We start from the raw sequence: 23,606 nt of genomic DNA, 5'->3' as shown, positions 1-23,606 counted from the left end.
CCTTCAATATTAGATTTTTTAAAAGCGGTATCTTTGAAAAGCAAGAGCTACTGTGTGTGTGTGTGTGTGTGTGTGTGTGTGTGTGTGACACTGGACACCGATGAGCAGCTCCTGATGCAAAGCAAGAGGGTGCTTGTGGCTCAGCCTGTTCCCTGTAGCCCCAGCCTGCTTCCCGCACCCAGGCCCAGACTGCTCACACTGGTGGAGCGCAGAGCTCGGGGGTCCGTCACAGGTCACCAGCGGCCTGCTCAGCTCAGCTTTCATCCCACTTGCTGTGTCCCCATCTCCCTGGGAGCCTGGGAGCCCACCCTGTAGGGACTGTCTGGACCTCTGGAAGGCAGCCCGGGGTGGAGAAGCCAGGAGCCCCAAGCAGTGGACAGGGGCCACATTCAGGCTCATGTACACAGCATGGTTGTTTTTAAAAAATATGTTTTTATTGATTTTAGAGAGAGGAAGGGAGAGCAACATGGACGAGAGAGAAACATCCATTGGCTGCCTCTTGCATGCCCCCTACTGGGGATCAAGTCCACAACCTGGCAGGTTCCCTGACAGGAAATTGAACCTGGGACCGCTTGGTGCATGGGACAATGCTCAGCCACTGAGCCCACTGGCCAGGGCCACAGTGTGGTTTTCAGTTCTTTCAGGGACTCATTAAGGCATTAAACACAGTGTGATTGTTAGCTAACTGAAAAGAACACAAGGAAATCCATCAGGACCCGAGGAATGTGGTTAAGGTTAATGGTGAGGATGACGAGCTGAAGGAACATTTAGAATACGCCTGCATGGCACCAGGGTCCCTCAGGGGCTCCTGGAGAGCCACCACTGGTGCCAACAGGCAGTACTCCGTGCAGAAAAGCCCGAGCAGGCAGCTGCAGGAGAGCCTGTGGGTGGAGGCTCGGTGTGGCCTGGCTATGGCACAGGGGGAGGCACTGGGCAGGCAGAGGCAGACAGGAGGCTCTGGCACGCTGCGGGCCACTGGGCCAGGGTTGGGAGAAGGGCGGGGAGCCTCTGCCCGGCCCCCACTGCGGCTGTTCAGCCTTCTTTCCCCCTACAATTCACGGCTTCTGGGGAGAAGGGGAGGGTGTGATTAGGGAGAAACCAGACCCGGAGGGAAGAGGGGGGTCAGCCCCCACTTGCGGAACGTTCAGCTGGAAACCCCAGAATGCTCATGGTCACTGGAGGAGCTGAACTGTCTCTCCACTCTCCTTTGGTCCTTGATCTTGAGTGCAATGTCCATCTTCTTCTCAAAGAAGTTCACCAGCACAGACTCAGTCAGGATGGAGGCCAGGATCTGCTCGAAGGAGATGCTCCAGTCGGCGTCGACGGAGCCCCCGCTGCGGCTGGGGAACGAGGGGCTGCGGGCCTCCCCGCCCACCAGCACAGTGTCGTCGGCCAGGTCCTCGCACTGGAGGGAGCCCGTGCTGACCACCGAGTAGGAGGACATGGACATGTCGTCTTTGGTTTCATCATCAGACAGACGCTGGGAGGGGGAGCCCAGGCCCTCGCCACCGCCCCCTTCGCCCACCACCTGGCTCTCCTGCGGTGCTTTCCCAAGTTGGGTGTCTCCCCCAGCTTTGGCCTGGGGGTCGCCCACAGCTGGTGGCTGGAGCTCCTGGGCAGGGTCCTGCGGGGGGTCGGGGGCTGGGGGCTGGTCCTCTCCGGGGGCACCGTCCCGGGGCTTCCTGCCGGGCTGCGCCGAGAACCTCTTCCCCACCTCCCCAATGCGCAGCAGCAGGCTGGCCACGGTGGCGATGGCGTGGTACAAGTCCTGCTCCATGGAGTCTTCACTAAACATGTTGTAAAGCGTCTTGCACAGCTCAATGAACTGTTCCTTTTAAAGGGAAAACAGAACAAGGGCAGGGAGGTGGTGGGAGGCAGGCAGGTCAGTCTGCCAGTGCCGGCCACCTGCTGCGGTGGGTATGGTCTTGTTGGCACGTCCACACCGCACCTGTGGGCCAGGTCAGCCCGAACAATGGGGTCGGACAGGGAAGGTGGCCTCAGAGGGCTGTCTCCCAGCTGCCTTCTAGCACAGAGAGCCACCTGGAGTCTCTCCGTCCGTGACCTCTGTTAGCAGAGACGGCCCTTTTCCTATCGCGATTCTCTGGACCCAGTGACTACACAGATTTCCTCCGTGCTTCGGAGCCACCTTCAGCGTTTTATATCTTTAATCAGAGCGACTTCCACTCCCGACGGAGCTCTTTAGAGGGTGGTGACAAGGCAAGTGCGGCCTGGTCAGTGAGGGGAAGGCGTTCTTTCAGGGACTAATTAAGGCATTAAACACAGTGTGACTGTTAGCTAGCTGAGAACACAAGGAAATACATGGTCCTGAGATCACACAGGATGCCTCCTGCCCGCGGGTGCGAGTGCCCGACCGCAGGGGGCCCCTTTGGGCAGAGCAGGGCCCCACTCAGGCTGGATCCAGCCGGTGTGGCTCAGTGGTTGAGTGTCATGGTTCGATTCCTGGTCAGGGCACATGCCCGGGTTGCAGGCTCGATCCCCAGTGTGGGGCATGCAGGAGGCAGCCGATCGATGCTTCTCTTTCATTAATGTTTCTCTCTCTCTCTCCCTCTCCTTTCCTCTCAGAAATCAATACAAACATATTTTTTAAAAAGAACTGCTTTTGGTTCCATGTCTGTGGTCCTGGCCTTGAGAACCTCCCCAAGACTCAGGCCCCAGACCTAGAGACCAGCAAATCAGCCAGGAGCCTGTGTGTGCAGGAGCGCCGTGACGTCTCCTGGAAGGTGGTGTGTCAGTCTCTGCTCCTCAGAGGCCCACCCTCCCCAGTGCCTTTCTGGTTCATGGATCCTGAGTGACCACGAACAAGCTGTCCCCACGACACGGCCCCACAGGCCCCGCCGCACCTGCCTCCTGTCCTTCTGGAATCGTCCCTGCCATCTGACTAGCAGGATCCAGAGGCAGACAGAAACCCCCCTCTGGGGGGCGGTGGGAGGCCCAGCTCGGCCACTCACGCAGCGTCTGTTGCAGGCTCGGGGGTGGGGTGGGGTAGGGTGCCGGGGGGCCTACCTGGTTCATCTTGGGAAGGTCCTTAATGGTCTCCTTCTGAGCCTCCTTCTCCTTGGCCCACATTTGAAGGTAGTGCCGGTAATCAGGGGGGCTGGTCCCCTTCTCCTCTGTGAGTTGGGAGAAAAAATTAAACTCCATCTATCAAATGATAAGGGCTGGGGCTGGTAGCAGGGAATGAGCGGGTTAGGGTGTGGTCTGGCATGGAGCTACCTGGGCCCTTTTACAAACATCCCAGCATTGGGGGATGAAAGAACACTCCAGAACACTCATGGGCCTCCCCTGGGTTATGCTAAAGTAGGTCTGACCTAAACTGATAAAGATGAACCACCGGCCTTCCCCAAGCCCCAAGACGGTGATGGGACCACGGGGAGCTGGAATGAGGACAGCAGAGAAGGGTCCTGGCAGAAAGCAGCTCCCCGGGAGGAGGTGGCGACAGCGGGGGGTGTGGGGGGGTGGGGGTGTGGGTGGGGTGGGGGTGTTCACAGCTACAAGAAGGTTCAGGCCTGGGGCTGACATGAGCAGGGCCCCCCTCACATCCCCACCCTTCCACAGGGAGAGCCTTGGAATCAGGCAGGGCTTGCCATGTTCCCCGTGGGGGCCTTTCTGAAGTGACAGGGCACAGCCCCCGGCCCCGGGCTCCACAGCCGCGGCGGAGTCGCCTGTATATACCTCCTCTCTTTCCCTGGACGTCCTCATTTCCAGCTCCCTCGCCCTCTTCCTGCCGCAGTGCTTCTGGACGACCGAGAAAAGAACACAGAACATTCTGTTACGCCTCCACGCTGAGGTCTGTGAGCGCTAGTCCGCGGTCTCCTGCAGAAGCAAGCGTGGCCCCGGTGGCAGGCGCTGCTCTGCTCTCTGCACTGGCCGCCCGCCTGTCAGCACGGGGGGGAGGGGGGGCGGGGGGGGGGGGAGGGGGGGCGGGGGGGGGGGGGGCTGTTCCTCTCCACCTGGCTACATGCAACCCCAGAGCCACCCAACCCGCACTTCCTGTCTTTCAAAGGAATATAAATCGCACCATTCAGTGTTCAGTGAACGATGGTGCACTGTATGGAGAAAAACTCCAAGAACGAATTTCTGTAGTCTCTGCTGAAAAGGTCAAACCGAAGGGGCCCTAATTAGCAATTTGACCTTCCACCGCCACCCCAGCTGAGGATGAAGTTTTAAATACTGCTCAGCTCTGTATTTCTTCTTCTTTTTTTAATCCTCTCCCGAGGATATTTTTTTCCATTGATTTTTAGAGAGGGTGGAAGGAAGGGAGTGAGGGGGGAGAGAGAGAGAGAAACATTGATGAGAGACACATCGATTGGTTGCCTCCTGCACCCTCTCCAACTGGGCCTGGGGATTAAACTGGTGTGGCTCAGTGGTTGAGTGTTGACCTATGAACCAGGAGGTCACAGTTTGATTCCCAGTCAGGGCACATGCCCAGGTTTGGGCTCGATCCCCATTGTGGGGCGATCCCCATTGTGGGGCTTGCAGGAGGCAGCAGATCAATGATTCCCTCATCATTGATGTTCCATCTCTCTCTTCCCTCTCCCTTCCTCTCTGAAATCAATAAAAATGTATTTTAAAAAACCCAAACCCTACAACCCGGGTATGTGTACGTGCCCTTAACTAGGAATAGAAACCACGACCCTTCGGTGTGAGGGCTGATGTTCTAACCACTGAACACACAGATCAGGGCTGCCCTGGGCATCTTGCTACGTGCTGTTTGTAACTTCTGTTGGATGTATTATCCTTGGTGTGTAATGTTCCCCTCCTCCCCCCGAGAAGTTACAGGGCAGAGTTTTGGTCCTTTGGGTAAGTGTATTATACACCACCAGCTCGACTGCCAAGCCCGGGCCCAGAATGCCCCACCATCTGGATCTGATGCTCCCAATGGCTCCACCGGGATTTAAACAATCACATTCACCCCTAACAGGGAAGTGTGTGGAACATGAGAAACATTTTTCAAGGAGGCACCCATCACCCTCCTCCACTGCCATGCATCCTGCTTGAGCTCTGCCCGGTTGCAATGACAGCGTTGGTGCTTTTTCCTATGAATGAGACGGGACACGTTTGCACATGGCGGCGGAGCTGACGCTCTGGTGCCTGCGCCAGGCCCGCCGTGCTGGTGTCTTCACTGACACCAAGACAGCACTTGGTGTGGGTCCTCCTCAGGACTTGGCCACACAGGAGCCTCCCTGGGACCAAAAGCTTGCAGGCCTCCTGGCCGAGCCGGGGACTGGGAGGAAGACAGCGCCCAAGGCCTGGAGGCAGCCCAGGGCAGAGGGTGCCGCTGCCCCCAGGGACTGACCTTGAGCCTCCCAGGGCAGGTAAAGATCCAGATCTGAGGCCAGAGGAGATGCTGGAAAGGAGACGGGGGGAGTGAAGGGCAGAGGGAGGGAGGGAGAGGCCAGAGTCCAGGAAGGCAGAGACAAGAGAAGCGAGTGAGAACACCCCAGGGATCTGCCCAGAGAGAGGCAGGTCCCTGGCTCGCGAGCACCCCAACAAGGCAGGTTCCCCCGCCCCCCGCCCCAGGGCCGCAGGCCTCCTGTCCAGCAGCACTCACCTTCCGAGGAGCTGTCCTCGGTGAAATAGTGGGCTGCTTCCAGGGCTGACTCGGCCTCCTCTGGGTTCAGGGCTGTGCTCAGAGCGAAAGGAGGGCGAGGGCAGGGAGAAACGATGTGACTCTCGCGAGGCCGTCCCGAGTCCTGGACAAGGTGTGCCCCCCACCCCCCGCCCGCCACAGAGCACGTGGTCATCATGAAGCCGGTGCTGGTTATGGCTACTTTCTCGACTTTTATGTTGTTTTTGAAATGTAACGGTTGTCACAGGTACAAGTCCAGCCAGTGCAGCTGGAGGCCAGGGGCGGCCAGCCTTCCTCCCCTGGGCTGGGGATGTCTGTGCTCCTGCCAGCGTGTGTGAGGGACCACCTGTGCACAGGGACGCACTCTTCTCACTTCATGCATCCTGGACACGGGTCTGTGTGGGGGCATTCTCTCTAAGTGGCCCCAGGGGCCCACACGTTCAGTGGGGCGGATTCTCCCTGTGGTGCGAGGGAGTGCAGGGCGGGTGGCGGTGTGTGGCACCGGGCGGCGGCAGGGCCTCTCCCTCAGCAGAAGCACTGGTGCCCAGTACAACTTCCCCGGAGCCACTGTGGCCTGGGGCCGTACAGGGAACAACCAGCCACAGCACAGGCGAGGGCAGCGAAGAGCAGGGCTTCCCGCTCTGGCTGCACAGAACCCCCCTCTGGGCCGATGAAGTGACAGCCTCTGGGGGTGAGTGTGGCACCAGCACTTAGCAAATCCCTCCCAGGCAGTGCTGACAGCGAGGAGGCCGGCAGCAGCAGGAGGGCGGCCCCACCCAGAGCAGGGTCCGGGGCCAGGGTTTCCACCTGCCCCGCCCAGGCCCTCAGGGACCCGCCCTGGAGAACTCTCCTGCTGACTCTCAGACCAACTGGGCTGTGCCTCAGCACTAGCTCACGGGGAGGGGGAGCCCCCACTGCACTTGCCCCCCAGAGGCCTGTGCCTGGGATGCTGCAGGGCCAGCTCTGGACAGTGAGGGGCCTTCCCTGGGGGAGGGGGGAGGGAGGCTCACCTGGGGGCAGGTGCAGCTTGTAGAGCACCTTGAGCTTGTCTGTCAGGTCCCCGTGGTACATCCCGCCTGGGGAGGAGAGGCTCGCTGTAAGAGGGCTCTGCCCTCCACGCCCGCCCTTTCTGCAGGGCCCTCCTCACAGCTGACGCCCTCTGGGAGGTCCCGGCAGTGGGACCAGGCCTCCTGCTGTCCGAGCTTCTCCTCTGGGGCCCACAGACCCAGCCGTGGCAGCACTGGGCTGAGGGAGGGAGGAACCCCATTGGGCCCCCGCGTCTCCAGTGGAAAATGGCCCTGGAGCCACTCACTCATCCCTGTCACGAATTCCTTGAAGTTGATCAGCGAGTCCTTGTTTCGGTCCAGGAGCCGGAACATGCGCCCCGCCAGCACGGGCGTGTGGGCGCCACAGGCCCAGGGCGTCAGGCTGGCGAAGAGTTCCTGGAACTGGCTGGCGTCGATGCGGTACTGCTCCAGGTAGGGCAGGCTGGGGTCCCGACGCACAGCGGTGGGCCTGCTGCTCCCCCAGTACTGGCTCGCCAGGTGCTTGGCCTGCAGGGGCACAGCCTGGTGAGATGGTGGCCCACGTGCCCACCCTCCTCCTCCAGCCAGGGTTGCAGAGGCCCGGGTGGTGAGCGCCGAGCCGCACAGCCTCCCAGGACCTCAAGCGGGAACCTCCAGCCCTTGTTCACAGGTGTGGGTGCTGGGACAGGTCACGGGGGCCATGGTGGGCGAGGGGCAGTGCTGGCTCGACGGTTCTGACCCTAAGGCCACAGCACAGCGGCCACCTCAGGGGCTGAGCCAGAGGCAGAAGGGAAATGACCGGAACCGACCAGTGTGGCCTTCAGCACCCTTTCCCCTCGTCCGTTAACAGCACCTGGAATTTTCTTGGAAAGCCCCTCTGCCCAGCCTTAAGCAATGGGGCAGGCAGATGGCCCTTCTGACCCAGCGACACTCTCCTACAGTCACAGCACCCTGAGCCCTTCGCTACAACCACCTGGAAAGAAACATTTCTTCCACTGGGTTACTGAGCACGGGACGCCCCGGCCGCTGATGCCAGCCCTGCCACGCTGCAGGAAGAGCAGTCCAGAGGGTCCGGGCTGGGGAGGCTGACAGCAGGTGGGAGCCTGGGCCCTGCCATGCTAGAAGCTGTGCACTCCCAGGCTTTCGTCACACAAGCCAAGCATTCCCTCCTCTGTGTAAGCTGGCGAGTGGTCTCTGACACTGAAGATCATGTCCTGCCTAATCTCCAAGGACTTCACTCCACCACATGCCGTCTGTGGCAGCTGCATCTGAGGATGCTCCGGGGGACAGGATGGGGCTGGGCGGCCCTTGCTCTGGCTCTCACCTTAAACACCATGTAAAGGTCCTCCAGCTCTTCAACTGAGAAACCAATGTCCCCAGGTATGGCCCGGACCTAGGAGGAGAGAGAAACGATGAGTGACGGCTTCTCAAGTTCCTGCCATGGTGACGGCAAGATGCTCTTTGAGAGGACCCCGTGTGGATGAGGAAGGAAACGAGAACCCCGTCTCGGTGCTGCCCGCTGGCCAAGCATAGGAGGCAGTCCATCCAGGAGAGGGTGTGGTCCACTTGCTTCCCTCCACACCCATCTGCCCCTGGTGGGTACCGGGATCACACTTCCTCCTGGTGGGTACCGGGGAGCCTTCTGTCCTGAATGCCCGGTCAAGGACACGGGGTGAGGGGCAGGCATCTCGTGGCTGCTGTCTGGGTCCCTGGGAAGACCCTGACACTGGCTCTTTGGAAATTGTTCTAGAACTCCTCAGTAAATTCTCCCTCCAGAGATGAGGGGAACAAGGCTTATAGCAGACCTCCGGTGGACTGGGTGGGTGGAGGGTGCTGAGTGTCACTACCCAGAGGCAGGGGCACTGCCAGGCGAGGGCTCAGCAGAGTAAGACCGCGTCTGGCCTGTGGGCACTGCGTGTCAGACAAGTTTCCCAGTGACCAACCCACAAGCAGGAAGCAGTGACTGGCACGTGCGCCCTGATGCCAGTCCCACACGAGGCAGCACTAGGGAACTGCGCCTGCCCCGCCCTGAGGGGAGGAGTGAAGGCAGCACAGCAGGAGCGTCCACAGGGGGTACCACCCCACCTTTGCCCCCCGCAACCTGGGGCCATCATACCACACTCCTCTTGGCCGTGTCCTCCAAGGACTGGATCACTTTCAGCCTCTGTTTAAACCTCATCTGTTCGATGTCGTCGGCCCTCAGGCTGCCGAATCTCTATGGGCCAAGGGTGACTCGGTGAGGCGAGGTAGGACCACGGAGCAGAGGGCCACCCGCACCACAGGGACCAAATGAACGGCCTGGCCAAACACGCCGGCCAGTGCTGACCTCATAGGACACTTTGAGGAGGTCAAAGATGTCCACCTCTTCAGGAGGGTCATCTCCACTGGTCAGCAGGGCGTGCAGGTGTGGGATGGGCGGAGAAACACTCTGCTTATTGACCACATTATCCAGGTATCTGGAGGGATTGAAGGACAGAAGTCTAGACCGCTAACAGGCGACAGTGGTGTGGAGGGACCTAATTTGCAGAGTCTCCCAATGAATGAAGGAGCCTGCTGAGGGCTGGGCATCCTGCAGGGCGGTGGGAGATGAGCCCTGGCACATCAGTTACCCCCCTGGCGGCAGTGGAGAGGAAGGCCTTGCTCCCTCAAGGCCTGAGGAAGCCAGACCCTCACATACTAGGAGACGCTTCGTCCATTGGAAGGATGTGCTCCCTCCCTCTGTCCAGCCCTCAGGGACATGGGGACTTGCTGGCCAGGAAGAATCAGGGACCATAGGAATGCCCCGGGAGAAAGGCACAAGGGGCCCAGCTGTGGGGGGGGTCTTCGGGACCTGCTTCCCCAGGGACACAGCCTTAGGACAGGGCTTGGCTTTGGCCATCCAGGACCTCCCGCCCTCCCAGGCTTGCTGGGCGGGGCGGACACTCGGGCAGGAGCGGGGGCTGATCTACACCCCCAGGTTCCTGCCCGAGGCCCGATGTTTCTGGTGTGAGATGGGCGTGAGAACCCGTCTCAGGCTCTGTCCACTGGCTGCACCTCCCACAGCACCTGGGGTGGCCCAGCAGTTGACTGGCAGTGTCCCAGGCTGTCCTGGGCAGCTGGCATTCCAGGTGGGCCAAATATGGGCACACGGTCAGCAGGACTGTACAGAGCTCAGGGTGTGGGCCGGAATGAGGCCAGGAGGGGCCTGCATGTAAGGGGTCTGAAGGCCAGGCTGGGGGACTCAGCTTGTTTGTACAGAGATCCACCAGTGGTATAGGGAGCCCCCATGTCCAGGGGAGAGACGGTGAGATTCTGATCAGCAAGATCCCCGTGGGATGCCGGTGGTGAGAGGGGAGCAGGGAGAACCATAATGAAGCAGGCACGGGGCCCAAGGCAGGAGTGTCCTGGGCCGGAGGGAGGGCTGGATCCTCCGACTGTCTATGAGGACGAGTGTGGGGACTGGAGAGGAGGAGGACGCCTCCTTTTCAGCGATCACGGCAGGCCCACGTGAGCCCTCGGGCTGGGATGGGAGGAGTGATGCTGCTGGGCGAAGGGAGGCACAAGCAGGAGGCCCTGCTCCTCCTGCCCAGTAGGCCCTCCCACCCAACATGTTTGGGCCAACCCGTTTTATCTTCTCCAGGTGGTGACCACCACCCTGTGCCACTTATCTCCCACCAGAAAGGAGGCTCCAGCCCCCTCCTGGGGTGCCCCTGACTCTAGCCCCAGCTGGGAGTTGAGGAGTGCCCAGGGCCGAAGAAGGGCGGGCCTCCAGCAGAAGGGAGGCCACTCGGTCACCTGCCCAGGATGGTCATGGCCTCGCCTTCATCGCTGCAGTACAGCAGCTGGTCCATGTTGGCATCCAGGATGGCCAAGGCCAGCTGCAGGACCACCTTGATGCCCTCGTAGAAGAAGCAGTCGACAATGACCACAGCGCTCTCGAAGGGCATGACGCTGAGGAAGAGGGTGAGGAACCAGGACAGCGAGATGCTGGCGATTACCCCCAGGTCTTGCATCTTCTCAGAGAGCTGGGGCAGGAAGTCTCTCGTGAGCTCTTCGAAGATTCCTTGGTCCACCAGGGCCCCTAGTGAGAGCACGAAGAAGTGTACGCTGAGCCCTGCCCACTGGCTCTGGTGGCCCGTGTGGGACCCCAGGGCCTAAGGGGCAGGAAGCCCAGGGGTCCCTGGCCAGCTCCGCCAACACAGCCGCAAAGTGGAGAGCCAAATGCAGGCAGGCCCTGGTTGTCACACCGGATTTCCTGTGATTCCCCAGGAGTGGCTGCAGGAAGAGATGCTACACATTTGGTGGTTTAAAATAATCATTTCTTCCTTGATACTGGGGATGTTTTTCTGGGGAAGTGACAGTGATCTTGGTGGCTTCTGTGTGTACCTGCCTTGAAGCTGGTGAACAGATAAGACTCTAAAGGACCCCGAGAGCAGAGACCCCTGAAACAAATGGTAGGGGAAGGACATCTTGAAGAACAGACATACTTTTCTACGTGACAAAATACACTGGCCAGTGCACTTCCACTACTGACACAGAACCCCCGCCGAGGTGGTGAGAGCCGGGCTGCGTAAGAAGTGCACGGTGCACTGTACGCTCTAGTTGTGGGCTGGAAACTGTCCACAATAAAAGAGTTTAGGAAGAGTTAGATGCTTCGGAATTTAGGCACCAAGCCGACTTGGAAAAACCACAATCTGTACGGCCTGCTCTTCCTGCAGCCCTCCTAGGGCGTCCACGGCAGTCTGCCGAGATGACCAGGGCTGCTGCATGGCTCTCCACTTTGCAGCGTCCCGGTGTGTCCAGGGGGGACAGGGGCTGTCTTCAGCCTGCAGCATGGCCGAGGCCTCCGAGGGCTCCCGTGTAGGACATGCTGGGCAGGGAGCCAGGCCCAGGGAGGCCCCACCCTGGAGCCACCAGGCGGCAGGCACTCACCCACCACCCTGGTGTTGTAGTAGTCGGGCAGCATCCGCTCGCAGAGGGCCACCAGCAGCCAGAAGGCCTCCTCCTCGCTGCCATAGAGCAGGAGCACTGAGGTGACGATGTTCATGGCCTGTGGGCACAGAGAGGGTGAAGGAGGCTCCGGAGCTGGACACCAAGGAAAACTGTCAATTCCCCCGAAGGGTGTGGCACTACAATCAAGTCCAGCAACAAAAAACCATCCCACTGGGCTACGTGTAATTTGTCATAAAGTAATTTGCAGGAAATCAACTTGACAGAAACAGTCAGCCAAGTCCCTCAAATTGGGCAGCAGGCACTTGGAAAACAGAAGGCAGACATGAGCGCGTGGCACTTCTGAGTGGCATCCGGTGTCGGAGGTGTGTGAGTACAGGTGGACGTGTAAGTGAGCTGTGTGCGAGGCTCCATGGCTGCAGGGAGACTATGGCAAGACTGGGACCCGCACAGCTTCAGTGGTGACATATTGGCTCAAAGATTACTTAAAGCTAGCATACTGGCTGCCCACGCCCTGGTGAGTCATGCAGAACACGGGCCCTGCAGAAGTGATTTTGGGGGAGTTGGCCTGTTTTTCTGAAGTCCAGGAGCAAGCTGTGGGAAACAGGAAGCCATCTGACCTGGCCAGAAAAATGCCCACTAGATTTACAATAAAATCCTGCCGGAAATGCAAATCAAAGCTTCAATGAGATGACACCTCACACCATTAGGATGGCTGTTACCAAAAACACAGAAAATAACAAGGGTGGGTGAGGAGGAGGAGAAACCAGAAGCCTGGTGCATTGCTGGTGGGAACGTAAATGGTGTAACTTCTGTGGAAAATGCTACGGCAATTCCTAAATTATTTAAATATATAGTTATTACATGACTGGCACTTCCACTTCTGGGTATATAAACAACATAACTGGAAGCAGGGACGGGAACAGATACTGTTACTCAGTTCATAGCAGCATATTCAGTGAAATATTACTCAGCCTTAAAAAGGCAGGAAACGCTAACACAAGCTACAACATGGGTGAACCTCGAGGACATTATGCTAATGAATAAGCCAGCCACAAAAGGACAAACACTCTCTGAGTCCACTTATCCGAGGTTCCTCGGGGAGTCAGGTTCACAGAGACAGAAAGAACAGTGGTTGCCAGGGGTAACTAGGGGATTGTTGAAAGAGTTCTGGCCATGGATGGTAGTGAAGGCTGCACAAAGATATACTTAATGCCACAGAGTGTACACTTAAGAATGAATGGTGAGGGCGGTAAGTTTTATTATGTGTTTTTATCACACACACACAATAATCAAAGACCCCAGGACCTGTACCAGAAGCACACAGAGGTAACAATACATAGCATGGGGACGAGATGAGCAATTGTTTTTAATTACACCTCGGAGCGGCGCCGCCGAAGTTATGTGAGGCCATCACTCAGGCCCAGGGCCATGGGGATCTGCTCCCATGAGCCTCTGGTGGGCGATGCTCTCTGGGTCCCTGATCAGCCCCTTACCTGGCAGTAGCCGATAGTAGGGTTTCGGAAAGCATAGGCAGTCAGCACCCGCCGAAGCGCGGCGATCCCGAGCTCGTTCTGGAAGGCAGGGTGCTCGGGCATGGAGCGGTGCAGGTCTCGCTCAATCTCCTCCGTGGCCAGGCTGTACCTCCCCGTGGACTTCTCCACCAGCTCAGCGTAGTAGCCAGGGTGAGTCACCATCTCATTCCAGGCCCCTGTGGAGACACAGCTGGGCTGTCTCCTCCCCTCCTGGGACTTCAGGGCAGTGACAGGCAGTTTGGAGACGACAATGTACCACAGAGAAGTAGAACTTTGGGAACAGTCATGTGGTGGGAGGCAAAGGCTCCCTCGTGACTGCTCCTTGTAGGGGGCACCCCACCCAAGTTCCAATGGCTGATACCCCTCCTGAAACTGTCCAAGTGACCAAGGGTGTGCATGTGGTCAGAGCCTGTCCCAAGGAAAAGAGGCCTCAGGGGGGCTATTCGAGTCCCACTGCAGGTGGAGAGGTGCCAGCCAGCGACAGCGCCCCGCCCCGCCCCGCTGTCTGCTCCCCAGGATTCCGCTCCTGGTGTGGGCCCGAACCAGGCCCCTCACAGCGGAGTCCCATTTCCACCCTGTGAAGGTCAGGCAGCTCCTGCCTGGCCAACTCGGGAGCCAGCTGGGGGTTGGCAGGGCAGCTCACCAGAGAAAAGGAGCCAGAGCTCCCCACGGAGGCCCTCGGGAATGCCCTTCAGCACCAGCTCCCGCGTCTTGGCCGTGCGGTACATGCACACACCGCGCCCGAACTCAGAGAAGTGGATGTTCCATGACTCCTCCTTCATCTTCTCCTTGGCCTGGGGGGAGGCAATGAGGAGCTTTGGTGTGACCCAGGTTGCTGGGGCCAGTGGCTCTCCTACCTTCCTCCTCCATCGGGCATGCTGACCGCCACCTCAGGTTTCCAAGGGCTCACAGCAAAATGCCGCCAGCTCAGGCTGCACTGAGCACAGCACCACCCTCAGGCAGCAGCACACGGGCCTCCCTGCAGAGGCCTGGGGCCATAGGACCGACATTGCCTGTGACTGGCACAGAACCGCAGGCTGGCCCTGCCCCCCACGCGTGGGCCTGGCATGGCAATGGAGCCCCGCTCTGAGCTTACCCCTTTGGCCCCCAGGTCCTCCACGGGCGCATTTCTCTGGAAGAGTTTGAGCAGGCCCTGGGAAGCAGTTGGCGCCTCCTGCGCGAGGGAGCTCTGGCAGCCCCCAGAGGATGCGGTGGGGCTGGCGGGCTGCTCTGATGCCTCCTGAGGAGCTTGAGAGGACTGGAAAGTACAACAGAGAGGGAGACACTGAGCCTGCAGGCCTCCCATGAGCACTCAGTCACTGCCCGAAGGGGGCAGCACGGGGTGGGCACCTGGTCCCACCACCTCACCGACCTCCTACACTGTCCTCCTTCGCCAAGCCCTCCCACGCTGGCTGTTTCTCCCTGGGAGGGTTCTGGGCCCATCCCGTGAGGCCTCAGTGAGGCCGGGCCAGGAGAGAAGAAACTCCGAGAAGCCAGCTCGTGTACCCCACAGGGCCTGACGGCAGCGCTGGGTTCCCAGGGACACTGTCCTTATTCCAGCCTCTGGGCTGCAGACCAGCTGGCCCCAGAGATGGCTGTTGGCGGCATCTGCCATGGCCGTTCCCGGGCCCCTGGCCACAGTGATCAGCTCAGGTTGGGACCCCACGGAGCACGCGCACCGAGCCATGCAGGAAAGTGGCGCAGAGGCCCCGCCCCAGCACAGGCCCAAGCCTGACAGCCTTTTCAGAGCGACGGGTCCCTCCTGCAGGTGCCCTCCACGACTGTCTGCTGAGTAAGTAAGGTGTCCTTCCTCAGGCTACCCGTCCACTGCACTCCCGGGGCTCTGGAGGTTCTGGGGCTCACCGGCCCATGTGCTCTCTGCGTTGGACACTCCAGACTGGGCTCTCCTCAGTGGTCTGCTGCAGCTTCCAACGAGGCTGCCAGGGCTTAGGGGGCAAAGATAAGGGCACGGGCCTAGAACTGGATGCAAGGAGGGGGTCCTCGCCTGTGGACTATCGCTACTTCGGGCTACCTCCCTGCATTAGGGGAGGCCCCTGGAGGGCTGGAGGCCCCGCCCCAGTGCAGGAGCCTGTGAATCTGCTTTCCCATTGCACAGATGGCCAACGGCAAGAGAAATGACCCCTGTGGGTTTTGGGAACCTACAGGGGGATGCACATAGGGCTGGCAGAAGGGGGCACCAGGAACACAGGTCTGCAAGGAAGCCTGAACTTCAGGGTTCTGGCCCTCCACTGCTAATGTAGCAAGTAGGTACGTTCCTAGCCTGACTCCTCCCCTCCCCCCAAGGAGAAGGTCTCCTCAGGGAAGCACTGGCATCTTAGCCCCTTTGGGCACAGTGTGGGTGATGCCCGACACTGCCCTTTGCCCCTTGCTCTCCAGACGATATTCTGCCTGTGGGCATCTGACTCCAGGCGAGCTTGCCACCGTGGGCAATGGCCTGTGCAGGGAGCTTGTCCTCTGGCCCAGGGGTCAGATGGCCCAGAGCCAGTGCCCTCTCTGGTTCTCCCCTCAGCTCCTGCCCTGAGTGCCCACCGACAGAAACAATGCTGCTCTTGGGTGGACCTGGTCACTGGCTCCCTGGAATCCACTTTCACTTCTGCCAGCAGCAGTTCCCCATTTCCATGTGGGGGAACATTTCTCTCCTCTTGGCCCCACGCTTTGTGGGTTCTGCTGAGACCTGGGGTGATGACCCCAAGCTAATTAATTAGCATTCCACTCACAGCCTCAGGGAACTTGGGGTACTGTGTCACCCAGTGGCCACCAGGACTGCAGTGGTGACTCTACAGGGAACATGAGGATGAGCCAAGGAGGATGCAGGGGCTTCTGCCATCCTGGTACCACCCAGCCTGGGGATGGCACTGCTGGCAGGAAACCACGCTCAGTGGGCAGAGGCCAGCTTTGATGACAGGTGGCCACTGCATGGCCTTCTCGGCTTCATGGGCCAGTAGGCTCCCTCTGCCAGCTCCTCTGGGCTGGGCTTCTGCCCTTGCATCCTACCGTCACCTCTGATCCCACCATCCACCGCGCCACACTGCCCCTTTCCTGTGTCTCCTGCACGGGACTCCCCACGTTAAACCCATCAGACTCTACTCTTTCAATATGTACAGCATATTGCATGTCCATGGTTCCACAGTAGAGCAGTTTTTAATAAAAACATTAAGAAGGAGGAAAAGGTAAGTCTGCTAGTTCATATCCACAGCCCACCCCTCTGCCCTGGCTGGTGTTCGGAAATGGATTTGGGGGCCACTAAATACTTTTTCATGACAAACTGCTAGAATCCAGGGGAAGGACCTCGTCCAGACGAGAGTGCCTGGATGCAGAGCTTTACTGGGTGTTTCTGAGTCTCGATGGTTAGCGCCCCCCTAGCTCCTCCCTCTCCCTCCGCTCCTTAGTGGGTTCTGCATGCAGTTCTGTTCACTTATCTGTAAAGGAGCCTGAGAAATCTGCTCCCAGTCTCATTGGCTGTTTCTCAGAGTCACTTGCTGAGGGTTCTGCTCAGTGAGGCATCGCTTTTGGGGGGAGGGAGCTATTTTTTAGTTATTTCTGAACTCCAGGCCCTCAGGAGTCCCATCCCTGTCAGAGCAGAATCCCTCTTCCTCGCCCCTGCCTGGCCCAGCGCAGCGCTGATGCTGTGTCTGTGCAGAACGCGCCGCGGTGCTCGGACCCCACCACTGCAGTCGGGGGTGCCATGCCCTCTCTCCTGGTTTTGTTGAAGAAGCTGTCTGTGGACTTTTGCTTTTACTCTTAAAGTCGCTCTGCGTGGTTTTGAGGAAATTGGTAAGGTTTTAGCAATCACCCGGCACCACCACCTGTGCCAGCTGAGGGCCACTTCAGTCCGGCTTTTCTTCCTGTCCTTCCCCTGAACAACTCTTAGCGAGGCCACCAGGACCTCTCCTCGCCATCTCCGGCGGTCAGTTCTAGTCTCCTTCTCCTTGACCTTAAACGTCATCCGTCCAAAGCTGCTCTTCCTGCATCTCCCCCTGCCATTTAATGCGGCTCTGTTCCCTAAGCTGCCCGACAAAGCCATGTCAGCTTTGGCCCTTTCTGTCCCTTATTCCCCACACCTGACCCATCAGTTCTCAGAACTGCCTTCAACATATATCCTGTTAGACATTAACTCCAAACAATCCCCAAAGGAAATTAAGAAAATAACTTCATTTACAATAGCACCAAAAAGAATAAAATACTTAGAAATAAACTTAGCCCTGGAGGTGAAAGGCATACACTGAAAAGTAAAAAACACTGCTGAAAGAAATGAAAGAAGACACAAAGAAATGGAAAGACATATGGTGTTCATAGACTGGAAAACCTTAAGACTCTTAAGACATCAGTACTGCCAAAGTGACCTACAGATTCAGTGCAATCCCTATAAAAAAACAAATGACTTTTTTGCAGAAATAGAAAAGTATTTTCTAAAATTCATATGGAAACTCAAGGGATCCCAAATACTCAAAAACATCTTTGAAAAAGAATAAAGTTGGAGACCTCAGACTTCCTGAGTTAAAAATTTACTGTAAAGCTACAGCAGTTAAAACAGTATGGCACTGGCATAAAGAAAGACAAACAGACCAATAGGATAAAATTGAGAGCTCAAAAATGAACCATCACATCTACGGTCAAATGATTTCAACAAGGGTGCCCAGACCATTCAATGTGGAATGAATAATTTTTACAACAAATGGTGCTGAAAAACCTGGATATCAGACACAAAATGATGAGGTTGGAGCCTTACCTCACATTATACCCAAAATGAAGCAAACACCTAAATGCAAGAGCTTAAATTATAAAACTTTTAAAATAAAACAGAGGAAAAGCTTCATGACATTGAAATGACAATTATTTCTTGGAGGTGACATCAAAAGCACAATAAAAGAAAAATAGGTAAATTGAACTATATAAAAATTAAAAACTTATCTGCATCAAAGGACATAATCATCAGAATGAGAAGGTAACCCATAGAATGGGAAATCATATTTGAAAATCATATATGTTGATAAGAGGCTAATATCTGCAATATATAAAGTTCTAACCCTCAACAACAAAATCAAACAACCCAATTAAAAAAATACCCAATGCTGGCATGGCTCAGTGGTTGAACGTCAACCTATGAACCTAGAGGTCATGGTTCGATTCCTGGTCAGGGCACATGCTTGGGTTGCAGACTTGATCCCCAGTAGGGGGCATGCAAGAGGCAGTCGATCAATGATTCTCTCATCATTGATGTTTCTCTCTCTCTCTCTCTCTCTCTCTCTCTCTCTCTTCTCTCTCTCTCTCTCTTTCCCTTTCTCTCTGAAATCAATAAAAATATTTTTAAAAATAATAGACAAAGGACCTGTATAGGGAGCGGCTATAGGGTTAAGCCTTGGATTGACCTGTGGCAGAGCCACAAGTCCCAGCTTGGAGAGCAGAGCCCTCTTAGCATAATTAAGCTTGACCTTATGACAATCCCTAGATCCTTCCTAGGTAGCTAATGGGCTGTGGGAGATGCAGCAAGTGCTGCCAAAACAAGTGAAACTCACAAGAACATTGTAACTATGTTGACCACTTCCTTGTTTGTCTCTGACTATAAAACAAAGCCTCAGCTTACAGGCGGGGTCTTTCTGTGTCCTCATCCGGGCATGGGAGATCCACCGAGCCCCAGCTGTATTCTCTTTGTCTGTCTTTTCTAAATCCTTCACCACCCTCCCTAGGTTTATCCTTGGCTGTGCTGGCATGGCACAGACCTGAATAGACATTTTTCTAAAGAGGATATACAAATGGCCCATAAGACATAAAAAGATGCTCAACATCACTAATCATTGGGAAATGTAAATCAAAACCAATGAGATATCACATCACACCCATTAGAATGGTTATTGTAAAAATAAAACAAAACAAAATACCCAGAAAATAACAAGCATTGGCATGGATCAGGAGAAACTGGACCCTTTTACACTATTGGTAGGAATGTACATTGGTGCAACTAATGATAATGCCTCAAAATAGCAAACATTGAATTACTATTTGACCCAGCAATTCTACTTCTGGGAAGTTCTCCAAAATAACTACATGTAGGGTCTTGAAGAGTAATGAGTAGAAATTTTTACATCCATGTTCATAGGACCATTATTCACAACAGCCAAAAGATGGAAGCAACTCAAGTGTCCATCAAAAGATGAATGGATACATTTAAAAAAAAATTTAATTTACTGCCTGGCTGGTGTGGCTCAGTGGTTGAATGTCAACCTATGAACCAGGAGGTCACAGTTCGATTCTGGTCAGGTCAGATGCTTGGGCTGTGGGTTCAGTCCTCAGTAGGGGTCTGCAGGAGGCAGCTAATCAATGATTCTCTCATCATTGATGTTTCTCTCTCTCCCTCTACCTTCCTCTCTGAAATCAATAAAAAAGATATATTAAAACAACCACATCAAAATTACAACTAAAGCCCTAACTGGTTTGGCTCAGTGATAGAGCGTCGGCCTGCAGACTCAAGGGTGCAGGTTCGATTCCGGTCAAGAGCATGTACCTTGGTTGCGGGCACATACCCAGTAGGGGGCATGCAGGAGGCAGCTGATCGATGTTTTCTCTCATTGATGTTTCTAACTCTCTATCCCTCTCCCTTCCTCTCTGTAAAAAATCAATAAAATGTATTTTTAAAAAAGAACAACTAAAATACAGGACCACCATCATTCACAACCATCTGAAAGCTGGCTGCATGGAAATCCTACAACTAGAGAAATAAAGAAAGCACACTGAGACTGGTAGGAGGGGCAGAGGCGAAGAATGGGCTGGTCTGACACCCACATGTGCCGTTTTTTTAATCAGAGGGAGACTGTCTTTGCAGAAGCTGCCCGTGAAGAGCAATGGGACCTAGCCCCACACCAGACCCCTAGCCCAGGGTTCCAGAGCTGGGAAGAGAAGTTCCCACAACTCTGGGCTGTAAAAACCAGTGGGGACTGTGGCTGAGTAACATGGAGGCTGCTGGAGACCCAGGTGTTCCTTTTAAAGGGCTGGTGCATGAACTTACTCAAGACTGCCAGCACCAGCCAGCTCTGGGGGAACCCAGACACATACGGGGAGGCACTAGATTGTCTGGCATTGGGGCAGAAACTCGGGGGTGGCTTTCTCCCAGACAGAAGTCCTCATAGGGGTCATTGTTCCAATGCTGGGACATCCCCTGGCACAGGGCTGATTGGCAGCCATATCTGAGCCTCCATCAGCCTGGAGCACACTGTTTGCTCTGCCCTGGTGATTTCCTGAAACCCCGCCCCATCCAATTTGCAGCCCCAACCAAGGTGTTTGTAGAAGCTTTTCCATATGAATGGCTGGTCCTGGATCAGGCTTCAGACTTTGCTAAAATCTCTCAAACAAGCTGCAGCTGATGATAGCGTGCCCCAAACCTATCAATAAAATGCCCAAGATCCGGCACTAGTACAAGCCTGCCTTGCTTCACAGCTGGGCCTCACCTGGGCACCTCCAAGCCCAATACAAACAGTAAATAGCAGCCATCTGCAGATCTCTCTGTAGCTCCTAAAGGGTGGCCCCAGGCAGTGGTAGCCTTTGCACCTCCCTGGAGGCCCTAGAGTCAGTACACATGATGGGTAGCTTCAGACGATAGCAGATTACAACTCTACACATCCACAAGTGACACACTCAATAGGCAGATGCAGTGAGCACCAAAGCCCCACTGAAACAAGTCCTGCTCCATAGGGGTGTCTCCTGCACAGAAGGTCTCCCACTGCAGTCACAGCTGGTCCTCACAGCCAATTGGACTGGAGGTCAACTCCTCCCAGAGATGCCAACAGCAATAAAGGCTCAACTACAGGACTGTGCACACGTCCCACACAGGGCTGCAGCTAGAGTGCTCAGCTCAGGTGACTAGGGAGGATAAGCCACTGGACACCTACTACACAAGGCCACTCTACCAATTACAGGAGACATAGCAGTTCTACCTAATACATAGAAACAAACACAGGGAATCAGCCAAAATGTGGAGACAAAGAAACATGTCACAAATGAAAGAAATGGAAGCAAGCAAACTACTGGATACAGAGTTCAAAACTATGGTTATAAGGTTACTCAAGGGATTTAATGAGACTTTAAAGGATCTTAGTGAGAATGTCAAAGACATGAAAAAGGACCAGTCAGAAATTAAGCATATACTAACTGAAATAAAGCATAATTTACAAGGGTTCAATAGTACAGTAGCAGATTCTGAGAATCAAATCAACAATTTGGAATATGAGGAAGTAAAAAAACCTCCCCATCAGAAGAGCAAAAAGAAAAGAGAATCCAAAAAATGGAGTGTAAGGAACCTCTGGGACAACTTCAATCACACCAACATTCGCATTATGGGGGTACCAGAAGGAGAAGAGAGAGAGCAAGATATTGAAAACCTATTTGAAGAAATAATGACAGAAAACTTCTCCTACCTGGTGAAAGAAATACACTTACAAGTCCAGGAAGCACAGAGAGTCTGAAACAAGAGAAACCCAAAGAGGCCCAGACCAAGACACATCATAATTAAAATGCCAAGGGTTAAAGTCAAAGAGAGAATCTTAAAAGCAACAAGAGAAAAGCAGTTAGTTACCTACAAGGGAGCACCCATATGATTGTCAGCTGATTTCTCAACAGAAACTTTGCAGGCCAGAAGGGAGTGGCAAGAAATATCCAAAGTGATGAATAGTAAGGACCCACAACCAAGATTACTCTACCCAGCAAAGCTCTCATTTAGAATTGAGGGTCAGATAAAGAGCTTCACAAACATGAAAAAGCTAAAGGAGTTAATCACCACCAACCTAGTACTACATAAAATGTTGAAGGGTACTAGTATTCTTTAAGAAGAGGAAGAAGAAGAAAAAAAAGAAGACGATGAAGAAGAAGAGATTAAAAATATGAACATTAGCCGAAACCGGTTTGGCTCAGTGGATAGAGCGTCGGCCTGCGGACTCAGGGGTCCCGGGTTCGGTTCCGGTCAAGGGCATGTGCCTTGGTTGCGGGCACATCCTCAGTGGGGGGTGTGCAGGAGGCAGCTGGCACATCCCCAGTGGGGGGTGTGCAGGAGGCAGCTGATCGATGTTTCTAGCTCTCTGTCCCTCTCTCTTCCTCTCTGTGAAAAATCAATAAAATGTATTAAAAAAAATATATATGAACAATAGCCGAAACCGGTTTGGCTCAGTGGATAGAGCGTTGGCCTGCGGACTCAAGGGTCCCAGGTTCGATTCCGGTCAAGGGCATGTACCTTGGTTGCGGGCACGTCCCCCGTCGGGGGTGTGCAAGAGGCAGCTGATCGATGTTTCTCTCTCATCGATGTTTCTAACTCTCTATCCCTCTCTCTTCTTCTCTGTAAAAAATCAATAAAATATATTAAAAAAAAATATGAACAATAAAATGGCACTAAATACATATCTATCAAAATTGAATCTAAGAATCAAAATAAACAAACAAGAAATCTAATGAACAAAATAAACTGGTGAATAAAATAGAATCAGAGGCATGGGAACATGGAACAGACTGATGAATCTCAGAGGAAAGGGTGGTGGGAGGCAGAGCGTGGGAAGGGATTACCAAAGATCTAACCTATGGACACAGACAGTAGGGTGGTGAAGGCCAGGAGTGGGGTGGGAACTGGGTTGAGGAGGTAGTGGGGGGAAAAGAGGACATCTGTAATAATCTCAATAATAAAGGTTTAATTAAAAAAAAAAGTGTAAATGGTTTGCACTTCTCCTCCCCAACCAGAGGGTAAATAGTTTAGATCACCCGACTCAGGGAGACAGAAAACAAAAATCCCATTAGTGCCATCTGCCAAACACACTAAAAAAAAATTATACTACTGGGGTGACATTGGTTATATAGGTTTTAGGTACACAACTCTACAATACCTCATCTGTATACTGTATTGTGTCTACCCCCCCAAGTTAAGTCTCCTTCCATTGCTATTTATCCCCCCCTTTACCCTCTGTTGTCTGTGTTTATAAGTCCTTTGTTTTCTTTGCTCAATCCCTTCACCCTTTTCACCCAGCCTCCAACCCTCTGACAGATGTCAGTCTGTTATCTGTATCCATGAGTCCGTTTCCACTTTGTTTATTTTGTTCATTAGATTCCACATGTAAGTGAAATCATATGGTACTTGGCTTATTTCATTTAGCATAATAGTCTCCAGGTCCATCCATGCTGTTGCAAAAGGTAAGATTTCCTTATTTTCTTATGGCCACTCATCTACTGATGGGCACTTGGGCTGCCTCCAAATCTTGGTTATTGTAAATAACACTGCAATGAACACAGGGGTGCATATATTCTTTCTGATTGGTGTTTTAGGTTTCTTTGGATAAATACCCAGAAGTGGAATTGCTGGATCATATGGTAGTTCTATTTACTTTTTTGAGGAACCTCCATAGTTCTCCACAGTGGCTGCACCAATCTACATTCCCACCAACAGTGCACAAGGGTTCCCTTTTTTCTTAAAAAAAAATTGTTTTTATTGATTTTGGAGAGAAATGAATGGAGAAGAAGAGAGACAGAAACATCTAT

The 23,606-nt window shown here is 54.6% G+C and overlaps 1 protein-coding gene across 2 annotated transcripts in view; it reads right to left on the bottom strand.

The window, feature by feature from the left end:
* Window positions 1–412: 412 nt before the first annotated feature.
* TBC1D9B (TBC1 domain family member 9B) overlaps window positions 413–23,606 on the bottom strand; it is a 48,778-nt gene continuing 25,584 nt past the window's right edge. Inside the window, exons 8-22 of one of the 2 annotated variants that reach the window (XM_054717110.1) lie at window positions 14,176–14,337; window positions 13,723–13,873; window positions 13,041–13,255; window positions 11,527–11,644; window positions 10,390–10,675; window positions 8,942–9,071; window positions 8,732–8,830; window positions 7,940–8,008; window positions 6,903–7,143; window positions 6,601–6,666; window positions 5,573–5,644; window positions 5,318–5,368; window positions 3,694–3,756; window positions 3,025–3,131; window positions 413–1,831 (exon numbers count right to left, since the gene is read on the bottom strand). In XM_054717110.1, the coding sequence (XP_054573085.1) occupies window positions 1,145–1,831; window positions 3,025–3,131; window positions 3,694–3,756; window positions 5,318–5,368; window positions 5,573–5,644; window positions 6,601–6,666; window positions 6,903–7,143; window positions 7,940–8,008; window positions 8,732–8,830; window positions 8,942–9,071; window positions 10,390–10,675; window positions 11,527–11,644; window positions 13,041–13,255; window positions 13,723–13,873; window positions 14,176–14,337 (2,517 nt within the window). In that variant the 3' untranslated portion in view covers window positions 413–1,144. The remainder of the gene's footprint in view (window positions 1,832–3,024; window positions 3,132–3,693; window positions 3,757–5,317; window positions 5,369–5,572; window positions 5,645–6,600; window positions 6,667–6,902; window positions 7,144–7,939; window positions 8,009–8,731; window positions 8,831–8,941; window positions 9,072–10,389; window positions 10,676–11,526; window positions 11,645–13,040; window positions 13,256–13,722; window positions 13,874–14,175; window positions 14,338–23,606) is intronic. The other variant, XM_054717109.1, reaches the window with a different exon arrangement.

Source organism: Eptesicus fuscus, chromosome 6, assembly GCF_027574615.1.
Source record: "Eptesicus fuscus isolate TK198812 chromosome 6, DD_ASM_mEF_20220401, whole genome shotgun sequence".
NCBI lineage: Eukaryota > Metazoa > Chordata > Mammalia > Chiroptera > Vespertilionidae > Eptesicus > Eptesicus fuscus.
This window is presented reverse-complemented; position numbering and strand designations above follow the sequence as displayed.